General features: G+C 36.8%; 2 protein-coding genes across 2 annotated transcripts in view; one reads left to right on the top strand and one right to left on the bottom strand.

Annotated features, from left to right (window-relative positions):
- Nucleotides 1–14,411, top strand: part of slc22a23 (solute carrier family 22 member 23) — a 44,279-nt gene extending 29,868 nt beyond the window's left edge. Inside the window, exons 4-10 of the mRNA XM_030132483.1 lie at nt 1,758–1,944; nt 4,137–4,264; nt 5,492–5,594; nt 5,795–6,021; nt 8,133–8,165; nt 9,359–9,482; nt 10,749–14,411. Of these exons, the coding sequence (XP_029988343.1) occupies nt 1,758–1,944; nt 4,137–4,264; nt 5,492–5,594; nt 5,795–6,021; nt 8,133–8,165; nt 9,359–9,482; nt 10,749–11,169 (1,223 nt within the window). The 3' untranslated portion in view covers nt 11,170–14,411. The remainder of the gene's footprint in view (nt 1–1,757; nt 1,945–4,136; nt 4,265–5,491; nt 5,595–5,794; nt 6,022–8,132; nt 8,166–9,358; nt 9,483–10,748) is intronic.
- Nucleotides 14,293–17,124, bottom strand: psmg4 (proteasome (prosome, macropain) assembly chaperone 4). Its single transcript, XM_030132484.1, has 3 exons — nt 16,846–17,124; nt 15,453–15,528; nt 14,293–14,642 (listed from the first exon to the last, which is right to left on the bottom strand). Exons 1-3 carry the CDS (start codon nt 17,020–17,022, stop codon nt 14,521–14,523), a joined length of 375 nt encoding a protein of 124 aa, XP_029988344.1. The 5' UTR covers nt 17,023–17,124; the 3' UTR covers nt 14,293–14,520.
- Nucleotides 17,125–18,147: the final 1,023 nt, after the last annotated feature.

The following is an 18,147-nucleotide window of genomic DNA, read 5'->3' as shown; positions in this document are numbered from 1 at the left end:
AATTTCCCCCCTCTTGACATTGACTTTAGCTGTAACTGAATCATTTTCCATTGTTTTCCTTCTTCTCCTTCTCTCTTGCTCGTCTGTATTATCATTCCTCCGGTGACTCTGCAGCTAAATGCAGGGACTTTTCCTGTCCTTCTCACAGAAAAGTAATTTGTATTCTGCCCGTCTCTTCCTGCTCCCCCCTCCTTCTCCCCTTCTCTCTCCCCTACAATGGGAAGTGACAGTACATGAGCCCAGGTCTGTGAGCCCCCCCACCCCACCGCCACCATCCTCTCACCCACAATGGTCACCTTCACAAAGACCTTGCCATATGGGCCAGGCCATCTGGACTGTACCATGTTACAGTCAGTAGGGGAGGGGATGGGAGCTCAGTCAGGGGGGAAATTAAGGCACAGTTACAGCGAAAAAAAAAAAAAAGAGCATTAACAGAGCAGCGGAACCATGTGTTGTGGTTTCAAGCTTTGAAAAAAAATGGATAAAGAGCCAATAAAGTGGCCCCACTGCTGAATTCAGAAAAGGTACAATGTGTTGAGCTTTGAGAATTTCATAAATGGGTCATTTTTAAAGTGTGTGAATAGTTTTGTCTATGAGATACTGAGATTATTTTGGAGATTTTATGAAATAACAACAAATGACCAAATATAAAAGGAGGTTAGTGTGTTGTATGTAGTTGTATTTTATTTAACTGAAACACTTTAGGAGTACTTTGCATAAAATATCACAAATGAAACTATTAACTGCTTTAAATCCATCAGTGCAATGGTAAAACAGTAGTTGTAAACAAAGATATTTGACTACATTTTTAGTCACTTTGGTTTGATAAATATGTAAAACGCCATGCTTGAGTAGAGGTACAGAAAACAAAGCTATGTCGTCTTTATGCTAACTTTTGCATTGTAAGCAACAATAAGATTACCCTATTGTGAAAGTTAAGTATATTTTCTGACATATTACACTTTCATGTGTCTGAAACATAAATGTCTAACTTGATACAACAAAAACAGTCAAAGGGTCAAGTAATTTTCTTTAAAAAATCTTGAAGAACAAACAAAAAAGGGAATGTACTACTACAGTGTTAAAGTAGTAAACAGCCTGAACAATTTTAGAAGTAAAAATAATAAGAAAAAAACAGTAATAAACTGTAAAAATAAGCTATTTCACAGTATTATTATTATTATTATTATTATTATTATTGCACATAGGAATAATAGTAAACACAACACAACATTCATGATTAGAACAACTTATTCAATGTAAAAATGTCAAATTAAATCTAAATTACATGTGCTGTGGGTGATAAAGTCCATCACCAACCCGAGTGTTTATGTGTGTTAATGGTTTCTCTTGGTTGTACTTTTTATCTCAGTGACTATGCGATGCTAAAAGTCCCACATGCACTGCATCATTTGCATTTTATTAAACTGAAACACTTTTCCCACATGTACTGTCACTATTAAATATATATATTTTTTTAAATCTAAATGAGCTCTGTGGTGTTAAGCTGGTACATTCTCAGGGGGAGGATCACTAATAAGAGTCCTCAATAATTCAGAGAGGAAATCCAATACTGGCCCCACCATTAAACAAACATCACATATAGGCCATTAATGCTGCAGCTTAGTTTGTGATTGTAATCACATCCACAAACACATCGCGGTCATACACATTCTGCATTATTTATATCTCTTTCCAAGTACAACGTGAATATAAGAGTCTAACCCTTCCTCTTTCTCCTGTCGTCTTTATTTTAGGGATTGAGCTGTGCTTGCCAGGCTGGCGTTTCTCCATGACGATGGTGGCCAGTTTTCTAATGGTGGGCGGGCAGCTCCTGATGCCAGGGGTGGCCGCGCTCTGCCGCCATTGGCCGCACCGGGATGACTGGCAGGTCCTCCAGATCGTCATAATCAGCCCTTTCGTTCTGATGCTGCCCTACGTCTGGTGAGTCCCACCCTCTGAGGAAATCCACAGTGAGTGGGTGGGTGGGTAGGTGGGGGGCGGATTCTTCACTTGCTGAGCCAGGCGATGGCTTGTACAGTACACACTGCACTACACAATACTGGGCACACTCTGCATTGACTCACAAACAATACTGTCTTTCTCCTATTGTCTTTATTCTTGCCGTTTCTGTTCATGCTTGTTTCTTCACCAAGGCTGTGGTAGTTTTGCATTTTCTCTAGTTTTTAAATCTTATTTCTATTGTGACATTTCAGTTTCATTTGAAAGAGGTTTTAATAGAAGTTTGCTGCTTAAATGTTGAATTTTAGTTTGTGTTTTTTGCAATGGGTATTTGTGAAAAGCAGAATTCAATAAGGTCAGATGAAGTAACTCAACAAAACCCTATAATTAAAACATGCTCTAAGGACAAGTCAACAACCATCCACATAAGGCAGCTGTAACAGATGTGTATCAGATGTGTCAGTGTGTTTGCTTTTCTTATTTAATTACTGTCTATAATAGCCCATAAATGTAAGCTTTTCATTTGGAGTTCGATTCATGAGATTTTTCCTCTCCACATATTTTATCACCATCCACTAGTCTGGCTGTGATATTGAAATAATGATGCCATTTGGCAATTGTTTCTATCGACATTGTCCTCCCTAGTGCAATCTGTGTTTTACCATTTTAAGATCCTATTGCTATTTGGAAAATGAGGACCACCGTGCTGCAACTACACACTGAAAATGCAACTCATTTTCTTTTAGGGGATTTAGTCATTTTAATAACAATACATGCCTGTGCATGTGCAAACATAAATTCTCTCAACTTCAGCACTTCACTGCAGCCTGGACTCAACAGCATCCATGATGATTTGTTTAAAGTAATACAAAACAGCCAAACATCCTAGCAGTTTATTTTCCATACTCTACAATGTGGAGCATAGTGGATTGAGCCAGATCTTGTAAACTGTGCCTCCCACTGAAAGGCAGTGGCTCAAAGTAATCTGAAAATCGATTCAGGCACTTTCTTTGGATTTTGGTGTCAAGACCCCAAGTGTGTGATGTGCCTCCCTCTGCTGGTGTAAAACTGGAACAGTTAATATCCACACAAAATACTGGGCCTACATGAAATAAACAACACTTACAAAGACTAAAACTATAGACACTTTATCTATATATCCTCTCTAGATCCAACAGTGCATTTTTGTCCACTGCAGAGGACAAAGGTTTCACAGCTTTACTTCAAACTCTTTACTTTACTTTAAAAGCTTTACTAAGAACTCTTTCCTTCCCTCCTTAACAGCTGACAGGAGTCTACAACATTAGACATACTGACTGTTTACAGTGTTTACACCTTCAATTATGATACTGTTTATGTACCTTTACACACACACACACACTCACACACACACACACACACACACACACATATGCGTATATATATATATATATATATATATCATATCATATCATTCATCTCTGACAGTCTTGCACATTTAACATCTTATTTATCTCAGGCAGTTTTGCACATGTTATATAACTTTTATCGCTGACAGTTTATGTCATTTATGTAAATATATGTTTTTCTCTTAGCAATAGTAGTTCATATTTTTTATATTTTTATGCTAATTTTCTTTTGCGTGCCATTCTTAAATTGTTTTGTTTGCTTTAATTCTCTAGTTAGATTATTCTATTTCAACTTTTATACATCTTAAAATCTCTTGGTACTCAGTGTGGATGGCAAAGTAAGATTTCCATTGTACAGGGAAACCTGTTTCTTTATGGTTCACGTGACAATAAAACACTTTGAATTTTGAATCTTTGAAAAGAAAAGAAAAAACTAAAAACATGGTCCACTGCAAAGGACATTCGACAAAAAAAAAGGAAATGTATCTGGAAAAGCTGTTGCATTATGCTGTTTTCAATCAAAACATATATTTCATGTAAAAAAAGGAAAAAAAACTTTTTTTTCTCCTGCATCTCAGGAAAGTATAAAGCGTATTTTAGTGAGTTTTGTACACATACAGATGCTGCAGTTCCTTATTCTTTGTTTGTAAATTTTGCTTTTATTTCAGTTACTGAACATTTTTTCTCACACCTCATTTTTCAGAACAATGATAACCTTGTCTTTCTCAACGTCTTCTGTTCTAATCCTTCTTTTCTTTCCTTTGTCTTCTGTCTCTGTCTGTTCAGGATTTTTCCTGAGTCCCTGCGCTGGTTGCTGGCCACCCAGCACTACAGGCGGTCTAAAGCCATGATGCTACGCATTGCCAGGAGGAACCAGGTTGACATGACAACCGAGCCAAATGGAGTTCTCACAGGTGAGGCAAATTTTAGTAGAACTGCAGAATGAGGAAAATTCATATAGCTCCAGAGTTTATTCTTTCTTTTGCCTGACTCACTTCATTACACAAATTATTTTATATCCTCATCACTGTTATGCTGCAGCTGCTTCTTGGCGTATGATGAAATGGACATGCAATGAACACTGACACAAAGACACAGAGATGCCCTTCATGTGTGTCACATGTTACAGTGAGCAACGTTCCTCATCTTCATATGATGAAATGCAAATGCAATTGGAAAAACACACATTACTGTAGAAAGCCCAGGTAATAGCTCATTGGAAAAGCAATTATTATGTGAGGGTTTTTTTTAATGTAGTTTCTTGGGTACATTCATACATTTCTTAAATTATTGCAAAATGCTGCATAAGAAGCAATTAAGTGTTCAAGCTCCTTTTATTATCTATTATCTATTCTCAACCTAAAAATAAGCGGTAAGCTTCATGTATACAGAATCATTTATGTATTTGTGGGTTCAGTTGGGCGGAGGCTGTCCCAAACTTTAACTGTTGAAAATCCAAATAAAGAAAAAGACAGAGAAACAATTCAAATGCACCAGTTCAATAGATGAGCCTTTTTATGTCCGTATTACCCAACAGAAATGCAGAGACATAATGGTAGAAATGAGGGTTTGCTGTGTATAAAGGTCTGCCCTCTAGCACTGTTCCCACTGTTTTACATGCAATAAATCAGTTTATCATAAGCAATAAATGTGTTAATTATGTTGTCATTTCATTTATAAGAATACTCGCAAAACCTTACAAGAAAACCACAGAAACAACAACCTGGCTTGTTTTGTCCAACTAACTCTGTCCTAACAACAAATAGTTACATTAAAGGTCAAACCGGTGATTTATTTGTTTATTTTTGCATTTTTGTGACAGTCTTTAGAGAATGAATGAGTTGTTAAAACTGCTGATAATTTTGAAACTCTGGGTTTGGCTGTTTCTATGCAGCTGATTTGTTTCACAGTCCTCTCTCGTGGTCTGTGCTTCACGTCGTGCTCTCCCGTGGTGGTGTTTGATTCATTGTTGCTGCCTCTTGCAGAGCTCAAGAGGGCAGATAAATATAAAGGGATGTCCATTCGTATCTGACGGTCCCAAAGCACTTTAGCTTCTTTGGCTGAAGGCCCCTCAGAGGCTGGTTTCTAATTTCCTTCTGAGAGGAAAGGTCTCAAGGTGTGCATTTCATGTTTCCTACCAGAGCTGGAGCAGGAGCTGCACAAGAAACCCCAGAGGACCTGCATTGTCAAGATGATGAGCACCAGGAACCTGTGGAAAAACATAGTGGTGCTGTGTGTCAACTCGTAAGTGTGTTGCGTTTGTGGCTGGGCTTGCACTGTTCCTTTGCTAATCAAAGCCAACATCCGTTGTGTTGAGAGAGCATGAATTTCACATGACTTCGTCCCCAGAGAGACATGAACCTCACATGCCCCGTGGCAAACGCATGTCTCGGGTTCCACCTCCCTGTCCTCCTGCTCATGTCTGCCTCTGTGTCTCTGTACAGACTCACAGGTTATGGGATCCACCACTGCTTCGCCCGCAGTATGATGGACCCCGAGGCTCGGCCCACTGCTCTGTGCCACGCTGACTATTACACCATGGCTGGCATCGCCGTGGCAACCTGTCTGGCACTTTGTCCTGCGGTGGGGTTGATGGGTCGTCGTGGAGGGCTGCTTACGTTCATGATCATTACAGCTCTGGCGTCTCTGCTGCAGCTCGGTTTGCTCAACTGTAAGTAACTTTGGCGGAAGATGAGAAGATGAGCAGCCTGTTAAACTGCACCCCCCCAGGTTTTGTCCAAATACACAGATATGCCCAGCATGAGATGTCCTGATATCAGTAAAAGCAGACAAAAGTGCTCATTTTCTGTAGTCAACCTGGCTGACATGAAAACTGAACTCAATGCGTTTGATTGGCTGGTTGATTGTCTCAGAAATTACACGCTGCAGAAGTAAACATTTATTTAGTACTAACAGAAAGCATTGATTATTAATTATTTTACAGAGCATCAATAACTAAATAAATAACTTGTACATTGTCAAAAAAAGGCTGAAATGAGAAGAGGATTTTCATTTATTTTTTTAAATTTATCCATGGATACAAGATGTTTTATTCCAGGGAGTCTGGGAACAACGACACATTTCACATCAAAAACAATTTCACATAAAAAAACACACAAAATACATAAGATATGTGTATAATAAATGCAAATAATTATGATATTTTTTTCTTTTCTTAGGTTGAACTAATGTAGATCAGTTTCATGTACAGCAGCCTATTAGTTGAAAATGTAATAATATCATTTTATTTTTAAAACCTTAATTAAGTAAATGTACAAAAGTATCACCATCAAAATATACCTGAGTACCAAAGTAAGTATATGAAAGTAAAATGTCTGCATCTTTAATGCTACATTGGTAATGAGAATGATGTAACTCAGTGTAATTACTGTTGGATAATCTCTGACAATATGTCATTATTTATTAGTTTATCTTTATCTTAAATTGTAACATGAATCTGCAAAGTATCTAATTTTAGTGGAAGGAAAAGTTCAATATTTGCCTCATAGATGTTGGGGAGTATAAGTATAAAGTAGCAGGAAATATTCAAGTATATGTCTTTTTTTTACCTGCCAATGGGACTCGAGTTGGAAATTAGCTTAACTAGAAATTAGACTGTAATCTCTCGTATATACGTGTAAATGTTCATTAATACGAACTTTCCTATTTTAAAAATAAATAAATCAATTAAAAAAATTTTTTTTGCAGGTAATGTACATGTCCTTCTAAACTGTTTGAGTACAATCCCAAGATCACTCACAGTAGCACAGTAGTGATGACTAATACACATCTGGACAGGACACATCTGTGCCAGCCTCTCACTGTGAAGCAGAAAAATATGCAGGAGAAAAGATTTCAAAGATGACAAATAATTAAATATCTTGAACTAATTAATTTCTGATAAATGTGGCTAATGTTATACACACATATGCACTGGTACAAGTCCAGAACTGTGCTTTTTCTCTTGAGAGTTTTGTTTTGTAGAAAATACATTTAACCCTTTCATGCATGAATTATGAGAACTTTAGTCAAGATTTTTTTCTTGAGTGTTTTTATTCCTCCTTAGGCATGCAAAAAAACAATGTGATTGAGTTTTTGTTTTTTTCATGGAGTTACAAAAATGTCCATGCATTTAATTTTTGAAGTAAAGAAACGTGTGCCTAAAGCCCAATATCAGAAAGTGATATGAAAACAATGAAATAAAAACATTTTTACTGCTGCCAAATCATTTTGTCACATTTTAACATATTCTAATGCTAGTTATTATTCACTTCATGGAGATAATATGCAAAAAAAAATGGTCTAACAAATAACAATTGATTTATACTTAAACATGTTACTGCAGATCAGGTTAATCAAGAACAGTAAAGTTACAGTAATGGTATGAATGTCAGGGTATGGGATGATGTATAAGCATATACTGTGTTGGCTGATATGGAACTAAAACAACAAAACCCATGAATATACAAGAGAACAGCTGTAGAATAACTGTACACTGTAGTGACCACTATGCATGAAAGGGTTAAGGATTTTCTGTACAAGGGAAAAAGTAAACAGTGTCAGGTCAGAGAAAATCAATATTTATGTATATATACTGTAGTTCTGAAAAACCACTTTTGCAAACTCGGAAGTTAAACTTCAACTCTCAAATTGATAGGAGTGCATATGACCTATATGTGCAGTACAGTATGTGGTCATTATTTCAGATTTTCTGCTTGGTTGTGCTGCAGTGAGTTTCCCAGAGCACTTTTTAATGTCATGTTCTGTTTTGTCGTTCACCAGTGATTGGAAAGTACAGCCTCCGTCACGACACAGGTAAGAGGGACTCTGTTTAGTTACTATGATCTTATCAATAAAGACATGGATAAATTGGATATAAAATTAAAAACTACCTTTAACCCATAAAGCCCCAGTGCTACTTTTGTAGCAGTTTCCAGTAGAATTTTCCCTTTATTTAACCATTTTTAAGTGATTTATCACCATTTATCATTATATTATTCTCTATATTTTTTGGGTTTTTCAGTGAAAATCAGATGTTTTCCTATTTTTAATTCACTGATCATGTAGATGTTCATAAAAGCTCTGATTAAAGTTAAGGGTTATCACATCAGAAACAAAGAAAACTGAAGAAAAAGTGACTTTTTCAGCAAATACAGGGTGGGGAAGCAAAATTTACAATGAACATGTAGTTGTTTTTTCTCAGCAGGCACTACGTCAATTGTTTTGAAACCAAACATATATTGATGTCATAATCATACCTAACACTATTATCCATACCTTTTCAGAAACTTTTGCCCATATGAGTAATCAGGAAAGCAAACGTCAACAAACGTGTGATTTGCTGAATGCACTCGTCACACCAAAGGAGATTTCAAAAATAGTTGGAGTGTCCATAAAGACTGTTTATAATGTAAAGAAGAGAATGACTATGAGCAAAACTATTACCAGAAAGTCTGGAAGATACTATTAAAGAAGAATGAGAGAAGTTGTCACCCCAATATTTGAGGAACACTTGCGCACGTTTCAGGAAGCATGTGAAGGCAGTTATTGAGAAAGAAGGAGGACACATAGAATAAAAACATTTTCTATTATGTAAATTTTCTTGTGGCAAATAAATTCTCATGACTTTCAATAAACTAATTGGTCATACACTGTCTTTCAATCCCTGCCTCAAAATATTGTAAATTTTGCTTCCCCACCCTGTATATCAATAACTGCACTTAAACCAATTGTCTCCATCCACTGTTATTGATCCAACTCCATGGGTTTTACTGGTAAATCAATGTTGCAGAAGATGATGGTGTTTCCATGGTAACTACGGAGCCTCTGTTTGTCCAAATGGGTCATGTCTGATGACCATGAAAAGATGACAAACTGTTTTTTACACCAGTTACTTACATGGATTGATAGGATTAGTGGATCAACAGTCTTTATGGGTTAAAGGTAATGCTGAATGTTGGTTATCGGTGCTTCTTACCCGTATTTGTCCTTTTTTTTTTTTTTCACAGTTCTGCGAGACACTCTAAACAGGAAGTTCTCTGTGGCCTTTTCCATCATCGGCATGTTCTCGTCTCATGCTGTCAGCACCCTCAGCATATTTTTCTGCGCTGAAATCACTCCTACTGTCATCAGGTGAGCAGATATTACAACACATTGGGGAGTTTTCTGCCTTTATTTTCATTATCCACTGAGGAGGCACAGGAGGCAGGCTGTTACCTCCATCTGACATTATTCCATATTTTTTCACATTTATGTATCGCTATAAATCCTACAGCTGGCGTTTACTTTCCTTTGTTTTATTAGAACATAAAACTGACTCTACATACCATCAATTTTCATTATCAAAATAGAACAAAAATGTTTTAATTTATTATAAAATAACTGCAAATGACGAAGTAATTTTGGATTTTCATGCTAATTCTGTGTGACCCAAATAAAAAGTCTCAATGAAGTCATTTACGCAAAACATTTGGTTAAAATACTGAGGCCCACTACAGTATTTTTCAACAATTCTCAAGAGAAAATAAGAGAATCATCCTGCATTAAGAACTAAAGTAACATGTTCAACTGATGATGTGTTATAGTTTATCTCTATTAGTAGTATTGTCTCAGTCATTTCATTTTTTCTATAATAACTGTAAACTTAGTCTACTATGACAAATCACATTATAGAACATGATCAAGTGTACAGTATGCTGCAGTGAGGACAAAGCACTCATTCTGCTGTTGCATATTGGCTCCATCTAGTGGTGAAGTTTTAACTAACAGGACTGTATCTGTAGATGCTGTTAGTTTCATAAACAGTCATGGAAAAAATTGTAAGACCACCCTTGTTTTCTTCAATTTGTTGTTCATTTTAATGCCTGGCACAACTAAAGGTACATTTGTTTGGACAAATATAATAATAACAACAAAAATAGCTCATAAGAGTTTAATTTCAGAGTTGATATCTAGACATTTTCCATGGTTTTCTTGATAATAACCAAAATCACTTAAGTTCTTACATCAATAGCTATGGCACTGTACTGACGAAACAGTGTGTTTTGATATAATTTACTTTGAATTTACTCTGAGTTTTCATAAAGATATACATGATCTGTGAAATAAATATAGGACAATACATGATTTACACCAAAAAATGCAAAATACAGTGGATAATATTTGAAAAAGAATGGGTGATAAATCAGTTAAGAAAGGTAGAAATGGAGAAAAATTCTTTTAGGACAACTGCCACAAAAGTAACACTGGGTCTTTATGGGTTAAGGGTTAATAAATATGATAATCACATGTGTTAGGTAAAAGCTGTGGTGGTTAGAGGTGGAGGATGATGGTTCCAGAGACAGCAGCAGTGTCACATGGAGCTTTAACATGAAACTCTTCTTGTTCGTCCCTGTGCAGAGGTGGAGGTCTGGGATTGGTCTTGGCCAGTGCCGGTTTTGGTATGCTCACTGCACCAATCATGGAGCTCCACAACCAGAAGGGCTACTTCTTGCATCATGTGATCTTCGCCTGCTGCACCCTGCTGTGCATCATCTGCCTCCTGCTGCTGCCGGAGCCACGGGGCCAGCCGCTGCCGGAGAGCCTGGCCGACGGGGAGACATTCACCCGTCAGACGCTGCTCCATCCTGGAGAGCAGCACCTCCTCCTCGCCAAGAGTGACAAGGACTACTCCAGAGTCCACGACACACCGCTACACCTCTCAGCCACTGGGGGCGCTACAGTGGCAGTAGCCACCGCTCTGGCAGCGGTACCTGCCTCATATGCCCTGGCGACTGGTGGAGAGGTGATTGGCAACTGTGCTATAGCCAATGGGGTGTGAGCATCAAAGCATTTGTCTGTGTATGTTTTAATAGAATAACCTGACTGAATGGTTCTGAATCATGAACTTTTGGACAAATGTACAGATAGGTGACAAAGTAAAGTAAAAATTGGATGGGAGAGGTCTCTTTAAAGGTGACAGTATCCCTATCCATAGAGCGTGAGGACTCAGTGATTGGTTTCGTGAATATGACAATGATATGTCTTGTGTGATGGCAGTCACAGCTACCTGATCTCAACCAGACTGAACACATGTGGGAGATATTGGACTGATGTGTTGAAGAGCGTTCTCCATCACCATCAGCAAAACACCAGCATTGAAGCTGTTCAGCCCGCAGGCAAAAGTGGCTCTAATCTTTTTTTTTTTTTTTTTCTTCAGATCTGCTTTTTCATAACGATATGAAGAGCTTAAATGACATGGAATCTGATCTTTTGGATCTTTTTTTAGCATCTGATCTTTTCATTTCTGATTTGGGAACCAGATGCATCTGTCTAAGGCTACGTTCACACTGCAGGCAAATGTGGCCCAAATGCGTTTTTTTTTTTTCCCATATGTGATCTGTATCCGATCTGTTAAAGACAGTTTGAACAGCACAAATACAATTTTTTCAAATTCGACCAAGGGCACTTTCATGTGGTCCTAAATCCAATATGTATCTAATATTTTGCAATGTGACTTCAATCTGAACGGCCAGGCCATATTCATCCGACCTTTACGTCATTGAAATGCGACAAATGTCACTATTCTGCATCCCAGGAGGAGCGTCAGGAAATATAAATTTTCTTCCGTAACAGTGTGTGCCTATGTGGTCACTTATTACATCAGGACCTCTCTTGCACATGTGGGTCACTTCAGGGTCACATTCAGTTCATACTCAAAACTGATAGAAGTCGGATTTAATATGTAATATGAACGAGCACACGGAAAAGTCAGATTTCACCAAAAAAATCTGAATTGTGCAATAAGACCTGCTGTCTGAACGTAGCCTTAGAGATCATATTTCACTCTCTGGCAGCTCATCCTATCCTCTACCAACCCTGTGGCAAGGCCAACCATAACCATTTATCTGATACAGGGCGGGTTCAATGCAATAACTGCCAGACGAGGCACTTTGTAAAGAACCAAGATCTCACAAGGTCACTATTATTACCAGCTGGCACGACAGCCCATGTTTCCTCGCTCTGATTGGTTGCAGGTCTCTTTAGTTGTGTCCAGAAGGATCCCAGACTGTCTTTTGATATTTGTTGAGGTGATGCCAAGCGAGCGCGTTTCCACATATGATCCTAAATCAGACAAAGTTTTGCTTTTTTTTGTTTTTGCTGTGCAACCTCTGTCTGAACTGTCAAACAGGAATTCATGAGACTTTTAAGTCACTCTAGATTGAGATCTTTCACAATTCTGCACCAGCAGGAGTCACTGATGGGACATGTGAGAGGATGCATCTTCACTGGTCTGTGTATGAAACCGTAAACGATATCTTCAGTGACCTGCGTTTTTACTTCTGCTTGACACTTTTGTTATTCTTTTGCACATGCAGATCAGTTCACACTAGAATCTGATATTGGTCAGATTATAAAAATAACCCAGACAACCAAACATAGAACACAACTAAACTATAAATACAAAACTCATTTTAAATTGTATTTATATAACCCAGTATCACAAACCAGAGATTTGCCTCTAAAGTCTTTACAGTCTGTACAAAATACAAGACTCTAAGTCCTCCTTCCCCCAAGAAAGAAAAACCTTTAGAGGGAAAATGAGCACCAGGCCATGCAGTTTAAAAGACATTTATATGTTGGTTTTTCCTTTAATTGTCACCCATCTGTATCTTTTAAGGGAAAAAAAGAATTGTTCAAATGAACTAGATGAACTGTACATTTGTGTAGTTTGTAGTGACTATGATTCATTCAGGAGTTGCCAAAAATATTGTACTGGACTAAGTCTATCTGAAGTCAGTGTGTTTTAAATAATATGAAAGTCTTCAGTGGTGTTGGTGATTTTCTTGTCTGCTCTGTCAGGACTTAAAGGTAAAGAAGCAGATGCAGACAAGTAAAGAGGCAAAGTAGAGCTGAGTATCTTTCAACAATGTGTGCTCTGTGAGTTTTCCGTTTGTAGTGTAAAGAGGATTTCACTGCATCCTATAGTTCTTTACATGTTATTTTTTGCACTAAATGTCAGAGACACAATCAAGTGTTTGTGTTTTTGAGCCAACACACTGGAGCAGCAGGGATTGGCTATACCACTACCACTCTTTTGCATGAAAGGGCACACGCTTTTCTTCTTTTTTGTGGTCCCTCTACAAGAAGTCCAATGTGGCACTTTATCCTCAGAGATGAGCTCAGTGTAGACACTGGTGTTTTTAATCACTGATGTGGGTGTATGATGGTTGTCTGATATGAAGAACAGCCGGAGACCTTTACAGACTGTAGCTTATAGAGACTGTGCTCAACAAACCTGAGAGTTGAATGGACATGAGTGTGACTGGCCAGTGTATTACGTTATGTCTTATGATGCTTCTCAGCATTTTTAAAATGGCTTTATCATGAGGCTCTGTTCTTTTAACAAAACAGAGAAAGTACAATGTAATTTAAGAAAACCAGTATTTATTTTGTCATGCTGCCAAGGGCAATTTTGTCGCTTGAAATACCTCCTTAATTAGCAAATATCCCACTCCGGCTCTCACTCCTTGTTTCTGTACTGTGGTAATGGTGTAATCCTGCTCCTAGGATGTGTATCTCTAGCCAGAAAGCACAATATTTTACAGTTTTTGACATAAACGTTTGTGACGATTAGAATAGAGCAGTGTAGACATGGCCTAGTTGTGATTAGTGCACACTTATACACTTTACTATCTAAGTATCCTTTAGGGCTGTAATGTAAGGTCTGTATTCATGTGCCATTCTCTCATAACATATAGGCCATCAACCTTACTTTTTTAGGAGTATGAAGCACATAAGATAGATGCACCATCCCATAAACCATATTCCTACATCTGCAGATTTCCAACATTTTCCATGTTTAAACTCATATTTAGTACACAACATGTATTTTGAACACCCTGTGTGGTTTGCTAGTTTGTACGTTTCAACACTCTTAAGGAAAAAAAAACTCAGCCACTAATACTGTTTTCTAAGTGTTATTTTTTTAATATGATGCATTTGTACAAAAAGCCATAGGCCTACATGTTTTGATAATAAACCACTTAATTTATTATGTCAATAAAAGAACACTTGATGGGACTGAACTGTGTTGGAATATGATTACGACACCAGGATGTACGTCTGACGATGATGAGAATGAGGATAAGCTGCCGTGTTCATCAGTTCTATGCAACAAACAGTAATGCGGTTAAAAACGTTCCGGGTGAAGCTCCAGCTCCTTTTTGATTCTGTTTTCCACAAGGAGACTGAGGTTGGGGTCTGTCACAGGAAGACTGTAGCTCACAAACACTTGCTTTTTGGTCTTCTTTGCTAGAAACGCAACAAACAGAAAACAATTTAACACGTTTCTCATGGAATATTATTCTAATCTCACAGGTATGATAGGCTGTGACATTTTTCATGGAATTAAAGAGTTTTTATATATATATATATATATATATATATATATATATATATATATAATTTTTTTTTTTTTTTTTTTTTTTTTTTTTTTACAGTGAGTTTATATGAGGTATATATCTGCAGAGTGAGTATAGTAGATGGCTGTCAGAGAGGCAGACAGGAGTAGTAATGGATTAGATTTCCATAGCACTTTTCAAGGCACTTTACATTTTGGATCCATTATTCATTCACTCTCACAGTCTCTCACTGGTGGTGGTAAACTACATCTGTAACCACAGCTGCCCTGGGGCTACCAACCCATGCCAAACAGCCCCTCCAACCACCACCAAACATTCATACACCAATGTGAGTGACTCTGGAGACTAGGAGGGTGAAGTGTCTTGCCCAAAGATACAATTAAAATGAGATTATTTTGGTAGGTGTCTAAAATATGTTCTACTGCCCCTGTGTTCAGCAGCAGTAGATGCTTATTTTCTTTCCATGGTCTCATGTCTGCCTCAACAAACTGTGATTGTGTTGACCACCATCTGCTGTAGGTAATGTACTATGACTCTCATCATGGTTATAGTGCATTAGTGATAATCTGACAGGAAATTAAAAACAAACAAAAAAAAATACTATCAGTCATGTCCAAATCATGGCAGCTTAAAGGATTTCATAAATAACTATGTTCTAAATAATAGAAATAGTCAAGGAAATAAGGTCATATTTCATTACCTAATCTCTGTGCCAATGAATTGGGAGCAGTATTTGACGGATCCCCCATGACTAATGTTGATAATGGCATTGAATCCTGCAAATAGAAAAGCAGCATTTGTTAGTGAAGGACAAATAGCAGATTCAATAATACATTTTGACATAAATAATTTTTACTTTCTTAATGTGGACTATGAGATCATGTTTTCCCAAATAATATCTTCATGGAGTATGTTGGTAAAAAAACAAAACAAAACTAAATTTCAAAAGGGAAACGTAAAACAGATTCCACTGCAGTGGACTGTATGATATATAATCAAAAACAGTGAAGAATGCTTGTAAAATCTGCCAGAATAAAGGTAGGGTGAAAATTTAGACATAAAATATAAATATTAGTTGTCTAATACAAATGTATGGTGGATCTTCAGTACAGTGCAAAAAGATTTTACAATTTCATGGATAGCAAACACAATGTATTTGATACCTTCAAGAATGTGGTTTTATTAAAGACACTAAAGTCATATTTTGTGTATGTATTAATGCAGACATGCTCTTTCCAGTAATTGTTCTTATGGCAAACATTGTCATAAATGAGTAATGTGCGTTTGAAATTTAGATGTGATTTGTTTTTCTTTTATTCATTTTTAATATCTCATTAATCAGACAACTTAATTTTCTTAATGAAAATACCTAATCACCACAATAGTACCAAAATATGAGAAATAAATACCTGCGGAAGAACTGATGAGGATATATAAGATAAAAATATAATAATATAAGATATACAGAGACAATTTAACAGTTTTTAGCAAGCTATAATTTGGCAAATGTGCAACTGTGGATCTTCTTTTACAAAAGTTTAAGACAAACTGTACCTGAGAATAACTCCTGAAAAATGTAGCTATTGCATCATCATGAATAGTTCGAAAGTAGTGAATTATTGAATTTACCATCTTGAAAATGAGCACCATGCCCGGTTTTCAAAGACCAATATCTCAAAAACTAATGAAATTGTTTTATGTATGTTATTTACTAAGACTAGTGATATTGTTTTATTAGTAGTAAGAAGCAAATTGGTAATGGTCATTAGAGGACTTTTTTCTAAAAATCTGGTGATTTGAGGTAGATTTACTCTTCTTTCCTCAGGTTTATATCCGGTTCCTGTGCATAAACTGGTCATAAAGTAGTTCAAACTAGCTCCAGCACCATAACATGTTCCAACAGCACAGATGCTTTACTATGATCTAATGCTGATGCCATAATAGATCATATGTCAGGCAGAAGGACCAAAGCTATAACTACATGTACTATAATTAAAGTTGGATTTTTCTTGCAGGACTTTTCATGTTTGCTGCTGCTTTAAACGACATTCATAGTGTTCGTGTATTTTTATTATTTCATCTGTTTTACTTACATATTTGCTGCTCATTGAAACAGCCAGGTTGGACATGACTGGACTCGAACCGATCCACAGGAAAAACCCGCCACTGAGTTTCATAACGTGAAAGTGAATAACCTGCTCAAGAATCTTGTCCGAGAAATTATGCACAGAAATAGGGTCAAACGCCGCTCCATTTTGTGTTTCGTTCATTTTGATTAGCTTTTATTGTTGACTTCGGTTATGACTTGCGTCTGAGCTCGTGCGTTAGCTGTAAACAACACCCCTACTTCCGGGTTCAAACGAAATCTCGCAGCCCAAAGCAATCGATCGATGTGGTAAATCTGGTTCTTATCAACACTCGATTAGTTGACATGGAGTCAAGGTGCAGGTGAGCAGAGAAGTAAACACTGAAAGACGTTTTAAAACATTAATTTGGATGATTGATAAGATTTATCTTGATTATGTTAATGTTTTTGGAATTCTCAAAGATTCGTCTAATCTTCCGGTTTTAAGAGTAATATCGCGAGACTAGCAGAGTTAAATCCCTTACTACAGGGGTGTCAAACTCATTTTAGTTCAGGGGCCACGTACAGACTAATATGATATAAAGTGGGCCGGACCAGTAAAATATTATAAATAATAGGATAAGAACTTATAAATAATATCAGCTCCAAAGTTTTTTCTTATATTTTTGAGTGAAAAAAGTCAAATTCCGTAATGAAAATGTTTACATTAAGAACTGTACTCAAACACAACACGAACAAATATGAACAACCTGAAAATTCTTAAGAAAAATAAGTGCAATTTTAAGACTATTACGCCGTAGTTTATCATTTACTACGGCGGCTTACAGATCACAGTGGGTCTACAAATACACAAAACATTTAGTAAAAGGCAAAATGTTGGTAAAATTTCATGTACTTCTCTTAAGACATTTCAGGTTGTTCACATTTTTTTGTAATAGGTTAGTCTGTAAATATAAATATTTGTGTAATTTTACCTTTTTTACACTAAAACAAAGAAAGAAATTTGTGGGTTTTTTTATTTATAGGTTATTATGATAGTATTTTACTGGTCTGACCCACTTTAGATTGAATTGACCTAAAATGATTTTAATATCATTGATCGTTAATAACTTCAGTGTAAATTTAGCATTTCACAAATTCATCCCCCATTGGACCCTTTGGTGGGCCGGTTTTGGCCCCCATGTTTGACACCTGTGCCTTACTAGTTTAGTACCACTTGTTCCCAAGTACAAGAAACTATGCCATTGTATTGTAGGCGATACAAGTCTTGATCAAAACTGATTAGAAAGTTTGTATTTTGAGCTCTAAA

This window comes from Sphaeramia orbicularis, chromosome 4, assembly GCF_902148855.1.
Source record: "Sphaeramia orbicularis chromosome 4, fSphaOr1.1, whole genome shotgun sequence".
In the NCBI taxonomy this organism is placed as follows: domain Eukaryota; kingdom Metazoa; phylum Chordata; class Actinopteri; order Kurtiformes; family Apogonidae; genus Sphaeramia; species Sphaeramia orbicularis.
Note: the sequence above shows the minus strand (reverse complement) of the source record. Positions and strands in the feature narration are given on the sequence as shown.

Coding starts and splice junctions, on each gene's coding strand:
- psmg4 (XM_030132484.1), bottom strand. CDS start 17,022: ATGAACGAAACACAAAATGGAGCGGCGTTTGACCCTATTTCTGTGCAT. Junction 15,529..16,845: donor TTTCAATGAGCAGCAAATAT/GTAAGTAAAACA, acceptor TTCTATTTGCAG/GATTCAATGCCATTATCAAC. Junction 14,643..15,452: donor TTCATTGGCACAGAGATTAG/GTAATGAAATAT, acceptor TTGCGTTTCTAG/CAAAGAAGACCAAAAAGCAA.